General features: G+C 41.9%; 1 protein-coding gene across 5 annotated transcripts; it reads right to left on the reverse strand.

Moving 5' to 3' along the window:
• Positions 1-3,064: 3,064 nt before the first annotated feature.
• tfap2a (transcription factor AP-2 alpha) lies at positions 3,065-14,020 on the reverse strand. Of its 5 annotated transcripts, XM_063912194.1 has the most exons (8): positions 12,763-13,097; positions 11,863-12,287; positions 10,978-11,397; positions 9,867-9,918; positions 8,197-8,422; positions 7,315-7,433; positions 5,652-5,793; positions 3,065-4,599 (listed from the first exon to the last, which is right to left on the reverse strand). In XM_063912194.1, the coding sequence occupies exons 2-8, from the start codon at positions 11,887-11,889 to the stop codon at positions 4,314-4,316; spliced, it is 1,272 nt and encodes a 423-aa protein (XP_063768264.1). In that variant the 5' UTR covers positions 11,890-12,287; positions 12,763-13,097; the 3' UTR covers positions 3,065-4,313. The 5 variants fall into 5 exon arrangements, with proteins under 5 accessions (XP_063768264.1, XP_063768262.1, XP_063768261.1 ...); XM_063912192.1 differs by lacking the exons at positions 11,863-12,287; positions 12,763-13,097 and adding an exon at positions 13,856-14,020 and having other exon boundaries at positions 8,197-8,416; XM_063912191.1 differs by lacking the exons at positions 11,863-12,287; positions 12,763-13,097 and adding an exon at positions 13,856-14,020.
• Between the last annotated feature and the right edge of the window lie 479 nt (positions 14,021-14,499).

Genomic DNA, 14,499 nt, shown 5'->3' on the forward strand with positions numbered 1-14,499 from the left:
TGCAACAAAATATATATTCTACAGCTTACTTCATTTAAGTGTCACAGAAACCACAAAAGAAACGAATATTTATTTATCTGTGCACGTGCAAGGAGATGTGCACGTGCAACTAATCAAACACCTCTCATTTTTTGTGAATGAGCCGTATTGCTCTGCAGCTCCTCCTATCAGCAGTCCCCTTGTTTATTCAAAGTCACTTAATGTTTTCTAATCGATTACCTAATGTCTCGAGTAATCAGCGGTGATTTGATGGTTTGCTGGAGTCATTGACCTATCTTGGCTTTTGAGCCCTGCTCTCACAGTGGGCAAGGGGGGCCCACAGGGGGGGTCAGCGCCAATGACGGCTGATGTCAGAGTTGAGGACAATTAGCCATTTTGCGCTTCATTGCAAACTTTAGAGTCACACAGCCTAATTCGATTGCACCAATAACCGTATCAAATGTCATTTAAAGGAACCCTGCGTCTTGTCCGAGCCTTCTACTGCGTAAGCTGGCAGTTTGAAATGCGTAATGGTGACACATCTGAGTGGGGCCTGCTCCACTGCGTTTGCAAAAAATATGTAGAGTAATATCTGCCCTTTATCATGTCCCCTTATTATTTGTTGATCATCAACATGTGTATTCCTTCAAAACATCTCTTTCCCATCAATAAGGCAAACTTGCAATGATCTTTTGGAAAGGCTTTTCCTCCAAAGTAATTCGCAATGACTGATCATCTTTAAACAATCACTTCAATCTCCAGCAGATCCCTCTGTTTAAATGTCAGGAGGACAGCTGGGCTTAAATCAAACTCCAATCACCCCGATATAACATTTGTGGCAGTGCAGGGGAAGAAAAAAAAGCTAGGCCCTGTGTGCTGCTGTCCTATATCTCCCCATGCAGGCAGGCAGCTCAAAAGCATTGCCTGCGAGCGTTACAGTGCAGATTGTTGTAGCCATGGTGCTGCGGGGTAATTAGGCCATGCAGACACTCCTTTCACCAGGCAGGACCTCAGCAGCATCAACTAAATACTTTCTGACCACAAACATGGCTGCTGGCGTGTAAAGTGGATGGGACACATGTGTACAGGGCTGATGAGAGCAGCTGGTTTGAGATGAAAAGTTGCGTAAAATGCGCGACAGGCAGTGATCAATTAACGCAAGTTGCACGAAAGAAAAAAACAATGTTAACAGAAGCATTAAATAGGGAACTACCTGAATCCTACAAAAAATGAACTGTTAGCGAAATGCTGTTTGAAATGAAAAACAATCCACACTTCATCTTTACGCACCATTTGCCTGCAGAAACGCTTAATCAAACAAAATGCGTCACTCTAACCCCTCTAACATTTTATTTTGCAAATCCTCCAACATATTTGATAACAACAGGCCTCCCACTTATTAATTACTAACCGGGAATCAGCTGTAATTGCTTTACTTGAGACAAGCAGCAGTTATGGATTGAATTAGCCAAATTCATCTGGGTATTGCTGACTGGCTCTTCAAATGTCACACTTCCTTTTGTGTTTCTTTTTTTTAAATGACTTTCGCTGAGAAACTAGCTCCACCTGTTTAAGATCGAATTTGGGTTTTTTCGTATTAAAAAGGTATGCAAATTATAGGCTAGTATCAGTGCAAACAAACGCCTCACAATAGGATTTGGAGTTTCTTTAACACCAATTCCATTACACAAAAAGGCACAATTACAGGCCCTGCCATCCTTCTCCTCTCACACTAATAATAGGCACAAACATCCGCCATTGTCACAGATACTACTATTTCTAATGCGTTCGTTTCACCCTCCAAAACCTGTTTTCATTCACCCAAACCCTGATACATTTATTAAATAAAATTAGCATTAATGACACACGTGAGGGGCTTCCTTTTTGGCTAATACCAATGCTGTTTTTTAATACGATTGTTTTCCCCTTAAAGTGACTATTTACCCCCCCCCCCCCCCCCCCCCCCCTCACATGCACCATAGCAGGAGCAGCCGGGTAGTCTCTCCCCTTTATGAGTGAGCTATTGTGCCTGAGGACAGGATCCCACACACAATCTGAAGACTGAGCCAACAAAAACAGGGCCTGACAGACAATGCCTCGCTTCACCTGCTCCAGCACTGTGCATCGCAATTATGCCAAGGACATGTACAGTTAGGCTTCATTCACCCTCCTGCACAAAAAACAACTGCCTCAGAATTAAACCAGGGCCCGAAAATCATGCAGATAATAAATATGGCTGCTGAGGAGAGAAAGAGGAGGAAGGGAGGGTGTGCTCTCACAATATTTTAAACTGCATGCTTACCAGACAGTGAAATGGGGGAAAACGAGATGCATTTATAACCACACTGATGCATGCTCCAGATCAGATGATCTCGAGCTATATAGGTGCAACGCTGTCAATATACAATCGAATTCAAGTGTTATGCAACGTTCTCTGCAGCTCTGCACGCGAAACAAAGCCAAGGCCAGCATCAGATTTGCTATTACAGCCTGCGTGATAGTTATACGCTCACTCAGCCAAACAAAAGACACAAAAATACCAGCCAGAGATGAAGATTCCTCATGAAAGTGTTATGATTATCACGAAATATAGATTAAAAAGCCAGCGTACTGCGCGCTGATTGTGCATTGATTACACTGAGGCAAACAACATAACAAATAGTTGATGCATGTCTTTAAATAAGGCAGAATAAAAAAGGGGGGGGGGGGGGTGCAAATATAGCCCATAACAACCAAACATTGCACACCAGGCCTATATACATCTCAGAGGGTTTTAGCTGGAGGGGTGGCGCTGCACACTTCAAACGCGAATACATCCATTGTTGTGAGCCATTTGGCCTGCATAAGATCCTGTGCTCTGAACTAGGGAGTTTAAAGTAAGATTTTTTTTATTATACTTGAGGGAAACAATGAGTTCAGCTGCTTATTGCAAGGAGCAATCGTCGGGGGAGACTTAAACTCAATTACTGTAGCCGTTCAGAATGGAAAAAAGACCACAAAAAAAAAAAACAGAAAGGAAAAAAAAAACACCCGGCGCATCAAGCAGTGAATAAAAAATTAAAAGATATGAATAAAAATCGAGATGAAGCGTATCAAATATTTATTTTTTTTCTGGGCAACAAAGGACTATAATACATTGACAGGCATGGGAACTATTGCCAGCACATGTCTATACAATACAGCTAAAACCGCCTCCAATTTTGGACATTATCGGACATGACAAGATATCAGGTGGTCCCAAAAAATGTTTTTTTGAAATGTCTTCCAACATTTAAAAAAAGACAATATTCCATTTATTGCTTTTATGGTGCTTCAAGGAGAGAACGAGAGGTGATTCTGATTGGCACAACACATAAAAGCTTGTATAAAAACGAAAATAGAAACACAAAAAAAAACAAGTTCTCCTCAGGGTGTCACCTGTGCTCTGTCTCAAATAAAAAACTGAATAAGGATGATATATATAGAGAGAAATGGAAGTTTATTTCTATTCAATTTGTTCACTTGCTTCAATGTCACCTCAACATGCTACAAGAGGGCTGAATTGAAATATCCCAGAGAAATAAAAATACCCCAAACTTCGGTTTTTCTAAGAACCATAAAATCACATGAAGAAGAACTAACCGAATATTCAAACCCACTAAAACAGGAGGCACCAGATAAATAAAAAAAGAAGTTTCAACAGACGCACCATATTTACAATTCCCATTAAATTACACATAAATAAATATATACATACATGAACACTGATTCCCTTATATAACCGTGAATCGTGTTGAAATTTCAAAAAGTTCAAGTTGGTCGCTTGGAGAGAGTGAGAGTCTACAACTGAAGTCATGACATGGAGCTCTGTGGAATTTCTCTTTGTTTTTCAAGTTTATTATTCACAATACTGATAAGAATTCATCCTCTTTTCGCTTCGTCTTTGTCACAATCGTAAAATTGAGATATAGAGGGGTCGCTGGATTTCAGTCCATTCGTTGCAGCTCATAAAAAATAAGGGGAGTACATAAAAAGTCCTCTGGCTGAGGCAATACACCTTTTTCCTCGCCCTGGAGCTGTTCCTCTGCAGCTTTTTTTTCTCTTTTCTTTTTTTAAAATAACATTTCGTATGGTTCAGGTGTTGGAAGAAGATTCTCGCGTCGTTTCCCCCGTGATCCAAAACAAAACATGTAAAACCGCGCGCAAGATCAGGAAGTGGCACGTTTAACTTTATCAATAGTATTTATAAGGTATTTATAATATTTATATTGGATGGGTGGGGGCCGGGGCGAGGCGGAGGGGTCGGTGTAGAAGAAGGGACCCCGGGGTTTTAGCCCTCGGTGAGGATGGAAACATCACTTTCTGTGCTTCTCGTCTTTGTCGCCTTTAGTGCCGTTATCTGAGTGACTGTTGGGGTTGTTGTTGAGGTACATTTTGTCCATGGCTTTGATAGCCTCGGTCAGATAGTTCTGTAGAGCCGTGACTGCCGCGCACAGTGCCGGGGTCCCGAACCCGTGTGAGATTAGACTGAAGTGGGTTAAACAGCTCTGGATTCCCGGTTCAAGAATGGGCTGCGGCCGTGAGTTTCCAAGCGGCGAGCGGTCCTGGGACAGCAGGTCTGTGAACTCTTTGCAGACTTGCCTAAAACAGAGAACACGGAGTGTTAATGACAAATCCAGAACACTGCAAACCCACGCTCTGATGAGAATAAATCAAAAACATTTGTAATTAGTCAGCCCTGCAGGGTTGTAAATTCCAAATTAGCCTAAAGTGAGCAGATCCTGTTTCTGCAAACTTTTTAAAAACATTTATTAGTGCACTGAAATAGTTTGTCTTACTCTGCTTTGTTTTCAGAAATTAACCCCTGGCTAAAGAAAATGTCCTGCAGCTACAAACAGGTGGAAACTCCTCGGTGAGCTCAGAGGCAGGATATCTCTCTTTTATTAAGAATAAGATTTTAAGACAAAACACGAGTGCAAATGACTTCGTCGGTGAGTAAACTTTGAGCTGCTTATTATCAAATAGTAGAAACACCAACCAATAAAACTATGAGGTAAAAAAAGAGTGATTGAATCCTTTAAAATACACCTTTATCTTTATGCAACTTAAACCTGTTCACGTTGAATGTAAATCAAACACGTTTTTCCATTTCAATATATTGCTATTTTAATATCCTCTAAAAGCCTGTACTCCTGCTATAGTGGACAGCTGTTTGATAAGAATAGCCCGTTATCAATATTAAATGCCTGCCAGTTAAGGAATCCCCATGTTTCCCATAATTAAAACACCTATAGTGCTGCATGTGAACCACAAACTAAACGGTGCTTATGGATGAAGAAAAGGCCCAGTCAACACACCAACAACAGAGCACTTAGCTATATGCATTATAATAATATTACATTGAATTATATGTGTGAATAAACTAGTCTGAATGAAATCCATAATTTGCAGAGATGTTCAGTAACAATTAGAAGTAGGCCATGTGGCAAAAAAAAGCTTGTTAATTAATTAATTAATATTATGCTAGCTATTAGTGGACTGAAATTGGCATGAAGCAATGATGACAACGTATTTTATCGTGAGATATTTTTATTTGTTTAGAACAGGTGGGATTTTTAATAATCCAATCCCTGTCTGCGTGTGTGTTTGGTTGCATTTGCTGTGACACAGTGAAATGTGATAATAGCACTTACTTCGTGGCCAATAGCATGTTTTTTCTTTGGACTTGTTCGTTTGGGTCGGAATGCTGACGGTTTACATATTCAGCTACTGCCTTGGCTGGAAACTCGGTCTCGCATACATAACCAAAATCCCTGGCAAGATGAACCGCTTCGCCTGAGAAGGAAAGAAAAAACGAGGTTGAATGTGTTTGCTTATTAAATATGGTTACATCAAATTCAGAGCAGTTCACACTCCCTGCTTGGACGACACATGATTAATCTGATGTGTCCAGACAGCAGTGTTACAGCACCTGTGCCTTCACAACAACACTAATGATGACAATAATAGCCGAGGAATAATAATAAAACAGCGAGCTGTCAATGCACGTCAAGCTCTCCCCCTCATACCGTGAGAACGGAATAATATGGAGGAGAGACAATAAGTGGATATGAAATATAGACGGGGCGTCATGCTGAACACCATGTCATTGATTACCAATGGGTGCACATATTGAAAGTCCAGCAGATCACACAGGCATGGGGAAGCAATTTTGAAGGGCTATACCTAAATCTCGCTTTGTCTTTACATATACAGGTTTCATTCCGTCCCTGTTATATATTTTTTTCCAAGTCTTTGGTTTTAATTTCCTGAAGCAGTTGAGTTTTTACTGCGGGGCTTCCTGCCTATAAGCCTCCACTCCGGAAGAACGCATGCGCCAATTAGCATCAAAGCTCAAGTCCAGTAAACTCGTTTCCATAAAACGGAGCGGATCATAAACAATGACAGCACTTCAGCAAACCCACTGTCCCTTCACTAAATAACCGGCTGCCTTCTCCCACCCTCCCCGTGCCACCACCCCCCCCCCCTCCCTTATCACCCAGAATCATACATTTCTCCAGGCTCATTACAATACAGCAGCACATTTTCTACCAAGCACAATGAACACTCGGCCCTCTTCTGCAATAATGATTAACAAGGACCAATGAACCATCGCTGGCATTCACCTTTGAAAACCCCACAGCACAACCAAATACCACTGCACTGAATAATAAGGTTCAACTCTGCAGGCAAAATGGATTTATTCAGTGCATCTTTTCAGCGCGCCATAATTGACTAATTTATTCTTTAATAGGCCCAAAACATATAGCTCTCAATAGGTCAGAGCCATGCCATTTGCATCTTCACGGAAAACCAAAGCTATTAACGAAAGAATTAAGTCACTATTAAAAAATCAGCCCTACGCCGACATACCCGGCCTGTATTAATGTTTGAAATAATGCAGGGTTAATAAATCAATCGACTTCTCATCCATGAGGTGAAGCAGCTCAGCGGTGCCCAATAAACAAGCAGCTCTCAATAATTAACTGGACTTCAACATGAATTCATCCTGTGTATAAACTAGGCCAGCCGTGGACCTGCAAGTGTGCTCCTGAAAGCGAAGGCCAACGCTGCAAAGCCACTAGAATAAACCAGCAGCATTCTCCCCTCCTCACACACACACTGCACAGACACACACACATCCTTCATGCTTTATTACTTGCGAGGCAAAGTCGGTCCACATTACACGGATGAGCGCATATGCTGATTTCCAACACAGAGAAAGAAAGAGAGAGAAGAAAAAAAATCCCACTTTGCAAGCACCTGATATCGCGGGAGCTACACGAGTGGGAACGTGATTTACGGCACTCGACTTACCTTCGACTAGTGACGTCAGCAAGGTGACGTTGGCTGCCTTGCGTCTCCCCGCAGGTAGATTCAAGCCGATTTTATCCAACTTCTCCCTTAAGGATCTTCCTCCGTTCTTAGACTTGGCCCTGGCACAGAACAGAAGACACGTTTGAATATATAACATATTTAATAATGTTGTGAATGTATAACCACAGGAAAGCTTTGTGGCAAAAAGTTATACATTTTCAACATTTTTTAATAATTGTGTCTTGATCTCTGGGGATCTTGATGCCTCCTCCTATGGTGCATAATATTTACAGCTAATGTGGTTCAGGCATGGAATTACATTTGTATTCTATGGCTCTTTTTCACTAATTAAAAGGTGTATTTGGCTGGCTTTACCCTCCATTACATCCCTCTTGCGTGCTATAAATAATACCAAAAGAGCCCAGCCTTTTTTCACCAGCAAACAAATACTGTACAAAATGAATAAATAAAGCCCTACTTAATAGGCAGCGCTATTACTGGCTGCGTGTCTACAGCACTTCAGTAGACAGTTCACTGGAGACCAATGTTTTCATGTGTAATGCCTTCAGTGGGCCTATAGAGCTGGGGTTGAAACAGACTAGGCCTACATTAATTTGAGAGAGAGAGAGAGAGAAAGAGAGAGTGAGCGAGAGAGAGAAAGAGAGAGAGAGAGTGAGCGAGAGAGAGAAAGAGAGAGAGCACTAGGGGAAGTTAATATGGAATTTAACAGACCCCTCCTGCTTTAAATGCAGGAGCTAGGTGTCATGGTTGGTCGATTTTAATTATTCGTGGTACAGAGGAGAGAGAGAATGGATTGGAGTAGACAAACAGGTACAGAGAGAGAGAGAAAGGTGGAGATTTTTTATTTATTTTTTAACTCACCTCCTCAGCACTCCTCCCAGCAGTGAGGCGTTCAGGCACTCGGGCGGCGAGAGGCGTCTCTGCACCTCGGCCACCGTGACCTTGTACTTTGATGTGGAGCTGAGCAGGGACAGGCGACCCGGAACCGAGCAGAACACCTCGTTGGGGTTTACCACCCCTCCGAAGAGCCCGTCCTTATTTACGGGGATGGAGGAGATGTTGTTGTTCTTGGATAAAGACACTGGACCTAGCAATGGGGGTAGAGAAAGAGAGGGGATGGGGAAGAAGGAAGGGAGGTGGTGGAGGAGGAGGGGGGGTAGAGAGAGAGAGAGAGAGACCGTGCTCAGTGAATTTCATGCAATGCAGAGCCTTAACTAAATGAGAAGGGGGGATTTAGGCCCCGGATTTAGAGTTTAGCACCACATGTGTGTACACTTTCAGCAACACGAACATAAAAGAAGCCAAAATAATAATAGCAATGAAAATAGCATAAGAAGAATAATGTGTGTGTTTGCATTGTCAGAAATATCACGCATAATTAACGCACACAAATCAGAGAATGTTCCTTAATTTGATCGTTATCTTCAAAATACTAAATGTATATGAGATTGAGCAGCAGATAGGGAAACTCTGGGATATATGAGCGCTTACGTTGTATTTTTGCGCACCTTGGATCGACTTTGCACAAAGCAGCCACACCATCCGAGAGATTTGATCAAGTCTACCTATTTTGACATATCCTCGTATATCCAGCAAAATCGCCCGTGTGATTTCTAAACCCGGGTTGGGGGGATTGGTGGTGGTGGTGGTGGAGGGGCTCAGCACTACTGGGCTTTACACCGTTTTGGTGTGCAGTAACCGGAGACAAAGGGGACTGTGCGCCTTTGGATAGATCACTTGTGACATTAATGGCTCAGGGGAGCCTAATAGAGACAATAGGAGTTAAACGAACTCTTGAGATTACTAATATAAGAAGCCAATTATCATGTTGATGCGCAGATAGACAGACTCAAAATAGAGAGAATGGGAAAAAAGATTGAAGAAAAATCTAGTCTGTGACCTGACAAAACGCGTTTAAACATGACCGTGAAAAGAGACTCCAAGTGTTGTATATTAACAATATAAAACATATTATAATCCAACATGAATTTTCCAAGCAGATTCCCTCCATAAATGACACAATAACACCCTGTACACACTGTAGGCCTGCGCTCCAACTTCCATTTTAAATTTGACCATGCAGTGTGATTGCAGCTATTGGCTTTTCACCACTGAAGTCTATGGGCCTGAATCTTTGACCATCAATACCCACGGCCTACAAAGCCCAGCAGCACTACTCATCTCCCCGCTGCTCTGAAACGCTGACAGTAAATTCCATCAGCGAGAAAAAAAGGTGCAGCCAGTTTGATGCACTTGGAAAGCATGTAATGAAAAATAGGCTACTGCGTATTAGGATCAGTCAGGCATTACCGCATTGCATCGAGTTCTCTGGAGCAGAATGGTGTGTGTGTGTGTGTGTGTGTGTGTGTGTGTGTGTGTGTGTGTGAGAGAGTGAGTGCGTGCGTGCGTGCGTGCGTGTTTGCGTGTGTGTGTGTGTGTGTGTGTGTGTGTGTGTGTGTGTGTGTGTGTGTGTGTGTGTGTGTGTGTGTGTGTGCAGAAACATGCATGATATCTCGGAGGAAATTGCTTACCTTTCTTAATTACAGTCTGGTCGGAAATGTGAATTCCTTGATCATCAACAGACTATAACAAAAAATGAAAAAGGAGAATTTTAGCACAAAATGCAGGAACATTTCGCCTCACATGTGAATGCAATTCGAACAAAGCCTGACACAATTAGCGGACACAATCGCCCACCATGGAGGCTCTCGAGGCCCATATACCTGTTATTATTGTCCATGTTTTTTCAGCGGGTTGCACTAGATCACAAACTCAGACTTAAATAACGAAGCTGTGTCGCCCCATAATCCTGACCTAATTTCGCCCTCATATTGGCTCTACTCACAAGGAAACTTCTAATCTAGATTGGATAGTAATTACGGCAGCGCAGCCTATTAAAGGCCTATGAACTAATTAGAGGATTATTGGTGTTTGTTTCTGATTAAAAACTGGGAAGAATCCTCTAAATAAGAATAAGGGTTTCACAATTTTAGCCCTCATTTATCATGCATCTTTAGTAATCGTGAGCTATTACCTTAAACTCAATTGTCCTCTTAGTGCAAGCTATGTTTTATGATGTAATTGTTAGCAGACATCGGCGAGCTTTAAACTGAGAAATCAAATTAAATCAGAGGACTTGAAGAAATCCGTAAATGGCACATTTCTTCTGTTTCTGTTTATCTATTTTTAAAAAATTAAATTCAAGAGATAATATTAAAATATAAAATCAAACAATAATTAGGCTACTCACAACATGTGTCATATTTAACGTTAACAAAGCGATAGAGCTATCAATTGAAATTATGATATTCTTATTTGAAATAAAATAACATCTCTGGGAGAAAAAAAAGTCATGCTATTTTTTCAGGTAGCAGAAAACGGCTAATTTAATCCTCTGTAATCCTTTTATATTTATTAAATTAATACCCTAATAGTCTTATTACATATTATATATGAATGGGGATTTTGAAAGGCAGGGTTAAACACTTGTTTTGATAATTATATTAAAAATTGAAATAGCACTATAACAGTTGTGGGTTTTTTATTATAATGTTAGTTAAACCCACAACAGTAGTCCCGACCATTATATGGTAAGGGATTTCATTTTTTTTAACAGCCCAAAAAAGAGAAATGCTGCCTCACCTGAACATCGTCTAAAGAGTGAGGTATTCCATGGATAGGGATAGAGTCCGACAGTCCCGTGTCGATGCCGTGGCCGGACGGTAGCAGCACTTCCCTGCGGTAATCCCGGCACAGCTGGTGGGGCAGGCTGCGGTGCTGGTGCAGCAGGCCGCTGTCCTGGCTCTGCCTCTGGCCCGGCCAGCCCGGGTGCTGCGGCTGCTGCTGGGCGTGCAGCGAGTTCAGGGAGTACGGGTCGTTGACGTGCGAGTAAGGGTCCTGAGACTGCGGGTAGATGGGCTGGTAGGGAGGGGGGAAGTACGGGGGCTGGAAGTCCGAGTTCGGTGTGTGGGAGAGCGGAGGGGCGCTCGTGTAGGGACTCTGTCCCACGCCGCCCAGCTGAGGTAGCCTGGCTGTCCCATTGCTGGTGCCGTCGTGACGGTCCTGGAAGAAGAAGGAACAGTGTGCTTTAGATTTAAACAGTTTAGAAATAGACAACTAAGTGATTGCAGTTTCACTCTTTGTTTTTACTAGAGAATGCTCTGCGGGCTTTTGCTTGGCATTATCAAATATGGCCTGACAGGAATAGTCTATTAAATCTGAATAACTTGTCCTGGTTGCTTTTAACCGATAAAGACAAGACTTTCAGATATAAATTAGTTTTACACACGTTTTAATAATGTTATTAAACGGTCACAAGTAAAATAACAAATAAAAACATCAACATTCCGGAGGTGGAAATACTCAAATAAATAACCATTTTTGCAATGTTTCTCCAAAGTGTCCCATCGTTTTTTAAGCATGCAAGCTTCACCAAAAAAGTACTCAGCCACATGAAATATAACATTATTACACAATCTGGTGCAAACAAATTCAAAGTCTGTCACGGAGAGGCTTCTGCAAACTTACCATCGCGGAGAAACTGTGCACTAACATGTTTACGGATTTTTGGTGCCCACTCAAGAAAAGAGTATTCAGTTCAAAAACACTTTGCGTGTTTTAGGGGGGCGAGCAAATGGGAATCAACCAGCAAAATAAAACACTGTAGCCCCCCGGAAAGACTCTTCTCTCCTGAAAGATCACGATGGCCCCGGCGATCAGATATGTGCCTCAGAAGCAGGACGATAATCCATCAGAAAAACAAATGATTAGATCCCCGCTGCCCTTCAGGTGAGTCGAAAAAAATGCAGATATTCGTCGGATTTGGGTCGAAAAGTTTCTCTTGGAAAACCCTCTGTTCTCCCTGCTCTCCTGGCTTCTATCACAGTGCTGCCGTCCCCTCGCTTGAGCTCATATTAGCAAAAGAGCCGCTTCTTCGTCTCCCTCTTGGACTCCTAATAGAACGCATTCATGACTATTAATATTACAGGAATACTTAATAATAAGGAAAGAATGGTCGGAAATCGAGCGTGAAGCGGAGGACGCAACTCAAGGCAGGAGTCTGCGCTTAAATGACGTCCATTGAAAGGAGGAATCAGTATATCTAATCAGAGATGGAGGAGAGAGAGGGAGTGAGAGAGGAAGAGGTAGTGAGAGACTGTTGAGGGAGTGGAGAGAGGGAGAGACAAAAAGAGGGACATACACTCTCGTCAGACGAATCAGAGAGAGAGGGGGGGAGGAGGGAGGGGGGCATTTTAAAAGGGTCCCAGGGCCAAAGCGCAAAAGTGAAAGAAAGACATAGGAATGAAGGGGAGGTGGACCACAGTAAGAAGAAGCCATGGAAAGAAACAACTCTGAACTGGCTAAACAAAATCCAGCAGACGATAGTGGGCATTCCGATCGGCTCATTTCGTCCCTTTGTTTTCCCACCTCATTCTCCGACCGAGAAACTGCCCTCCATGGGTTTCCTTTCTCTCCTCTGTCTCCGCCGAATCTGTCCACCGGTTCCTCCTCACCTCCAAAGCCAGAGTCACACCGGCTAACTTTTCATTTTAACCCGGAAAGACGGAAAATAAATTCTCAAAGTCTATGACAGGGCCGCTTGGAACTTTTACGCACAGCTCCATTCCCTTTCCTGCTAAATCACACATTTAAACTATATATTTTTGGGGAAAAAGGACTGAAACTGGACTTTATTTTTTTAATCCACACCAGCGAAAGAAAGTGCCTGTAAATTAAAATAACCACTCCAACATGTAGGTACGCGGAGGTGCCCAGCTTTTGTTTTCCTACTACCGGCCGTCCCTATATCTCCAGGACGCGGCTGCAAACACGTTGGACTGGCTTCTCCACTCCCGAACAAGTTCCTGATATTACAGACTAACTGAGTCAATGCCCATAACAACAATTACTCAGTGTATGCACTCCACACATGCAGGCACACACGCGAAGTGTAACGGCTCAAATTGCAGATAAAATTAAAACTGAGGGGTAAATGTCCATGCCATTTGAGCAGTGAATAAAGCAAGCTGTGGCAGCAAATACATCTGTCATTTAATTAAAAGTATATATTTGTATTAAATAAATGGTAAATGTATTGTATTATTCTATTCGTCCTATACGTGTCAATTAATATTCTGTTATATTTCAAAATGTGAATTAAAAGAGAACCAAATTGAATCATGGTGTGATTTTAATCATGCATCTAATGTAATAAAACAGTTTATATTACAATACTGCACAATTATTATTCTCCTCATCATTATTATATTTGTTGTTGTTTTTTCTCGTAATAATTTGTTTTAGTATAGTTATTAATTTTACTGTACAAAAACATACAAATTATAATCCATGCATTTAATAAAAGACATGGATCTATTCATCCAGCTGCGAATTAAATGTGCTCCCTACCAGCTGTCAAAAGAATGACACATTTGGATCAAAACAATACAACATATAAAATATCCAACTTCAATTGTAAAAGGTTAAATCAAATCAAATAAATTAAAGAGGAGTCCCTTACCTCGCAATCTTCATATTTAATGTTATCAGTTAATTTCCAAAGCATGTTCATGGATTGTTGAGGTGGATATTGAGTATAGGTTTCGGCTTAGTCTTGTTTTCACTCAGTGGATTGTGCTCCCCGCTCAGAAAAACTAGTTTTATTGAAGCTGTGGGCTGCTGTCTGTCTTGCGCTCTGAGGTCTCCCTCTAATGGTGGAAGTGAAGGGCTGGAGCAGCTCTGTAATAACACTGGCACAGGGCCTCATTAGCATATCAACAGCCGTTTGATTCCCCCCATCTGCTCACACAACACCAATGGACAGCGTACAGGTAAAAACTAAAGCAGCAAGACGCTACACATGCTTAATATTTCTACTGTTCAGCGAGGTGTTTGTTAGGGGGGGTAAGAGGGTATAGCCATGCATGGGGACCTGTCTGCACCTGGGACGATTTGTGGTACATTTTACAGTATTTTCAGAGGAATTGACTACAGAAATGCTTTTTTAGCGATGCAGTTAAATTCATTTGATAAAAAGAAAAAACTGAAGTGAAATAACTTTTTTTTGTCCATTGATGACTTTTCTAAGACTTGATGTGAAAACAGCATGCCTATGCAAATACACCACTGTCACACACGTTGGTGCCAGCCTTGATTTTCTAACTC

This window comes from Eleginops maclovinus, chromosome 21, assembly GCF_036324505.1.
Source record: "Eleginops maclovinus isolate JMC-PN-2008 ecotype Puerto Natales chromosome 21, JC_Emac_rtc_rv5, whole genome shotgun sequence".
NCBI classification, from domain to species: Eukaryota; Metazoa; Chordata; class Actinopteri; order Perciformes; family Eleginopidae; genus Eleginops; species Eleginops maclovinus.

Excerpts from the sequence above, each read along its gene's own strand:
- tfap2a (XM_063912191.1), bottom strand. The coding sequence starts at position 13,906 with ATGAACATGCTTTGGAAATTAACTGATAACATTAAATATGAAGATTGC. Across the intron at positions 9,919-10,977 it reads ACTCTTTAGACGATGTTCAG|TCTGTTGATGATCAAGGAAT; the intron begins GTGAGGCAGCAT and ends TTTTTGTTATAG. Across the intron at positions 5,794-7,314 it reads GCTGACGTCACTAGTCGAAG|GCGAAGCGGTTCATCTTGCC; the intron begins GTAAGTCGAGTG and ends TTTCCTTCTCAG.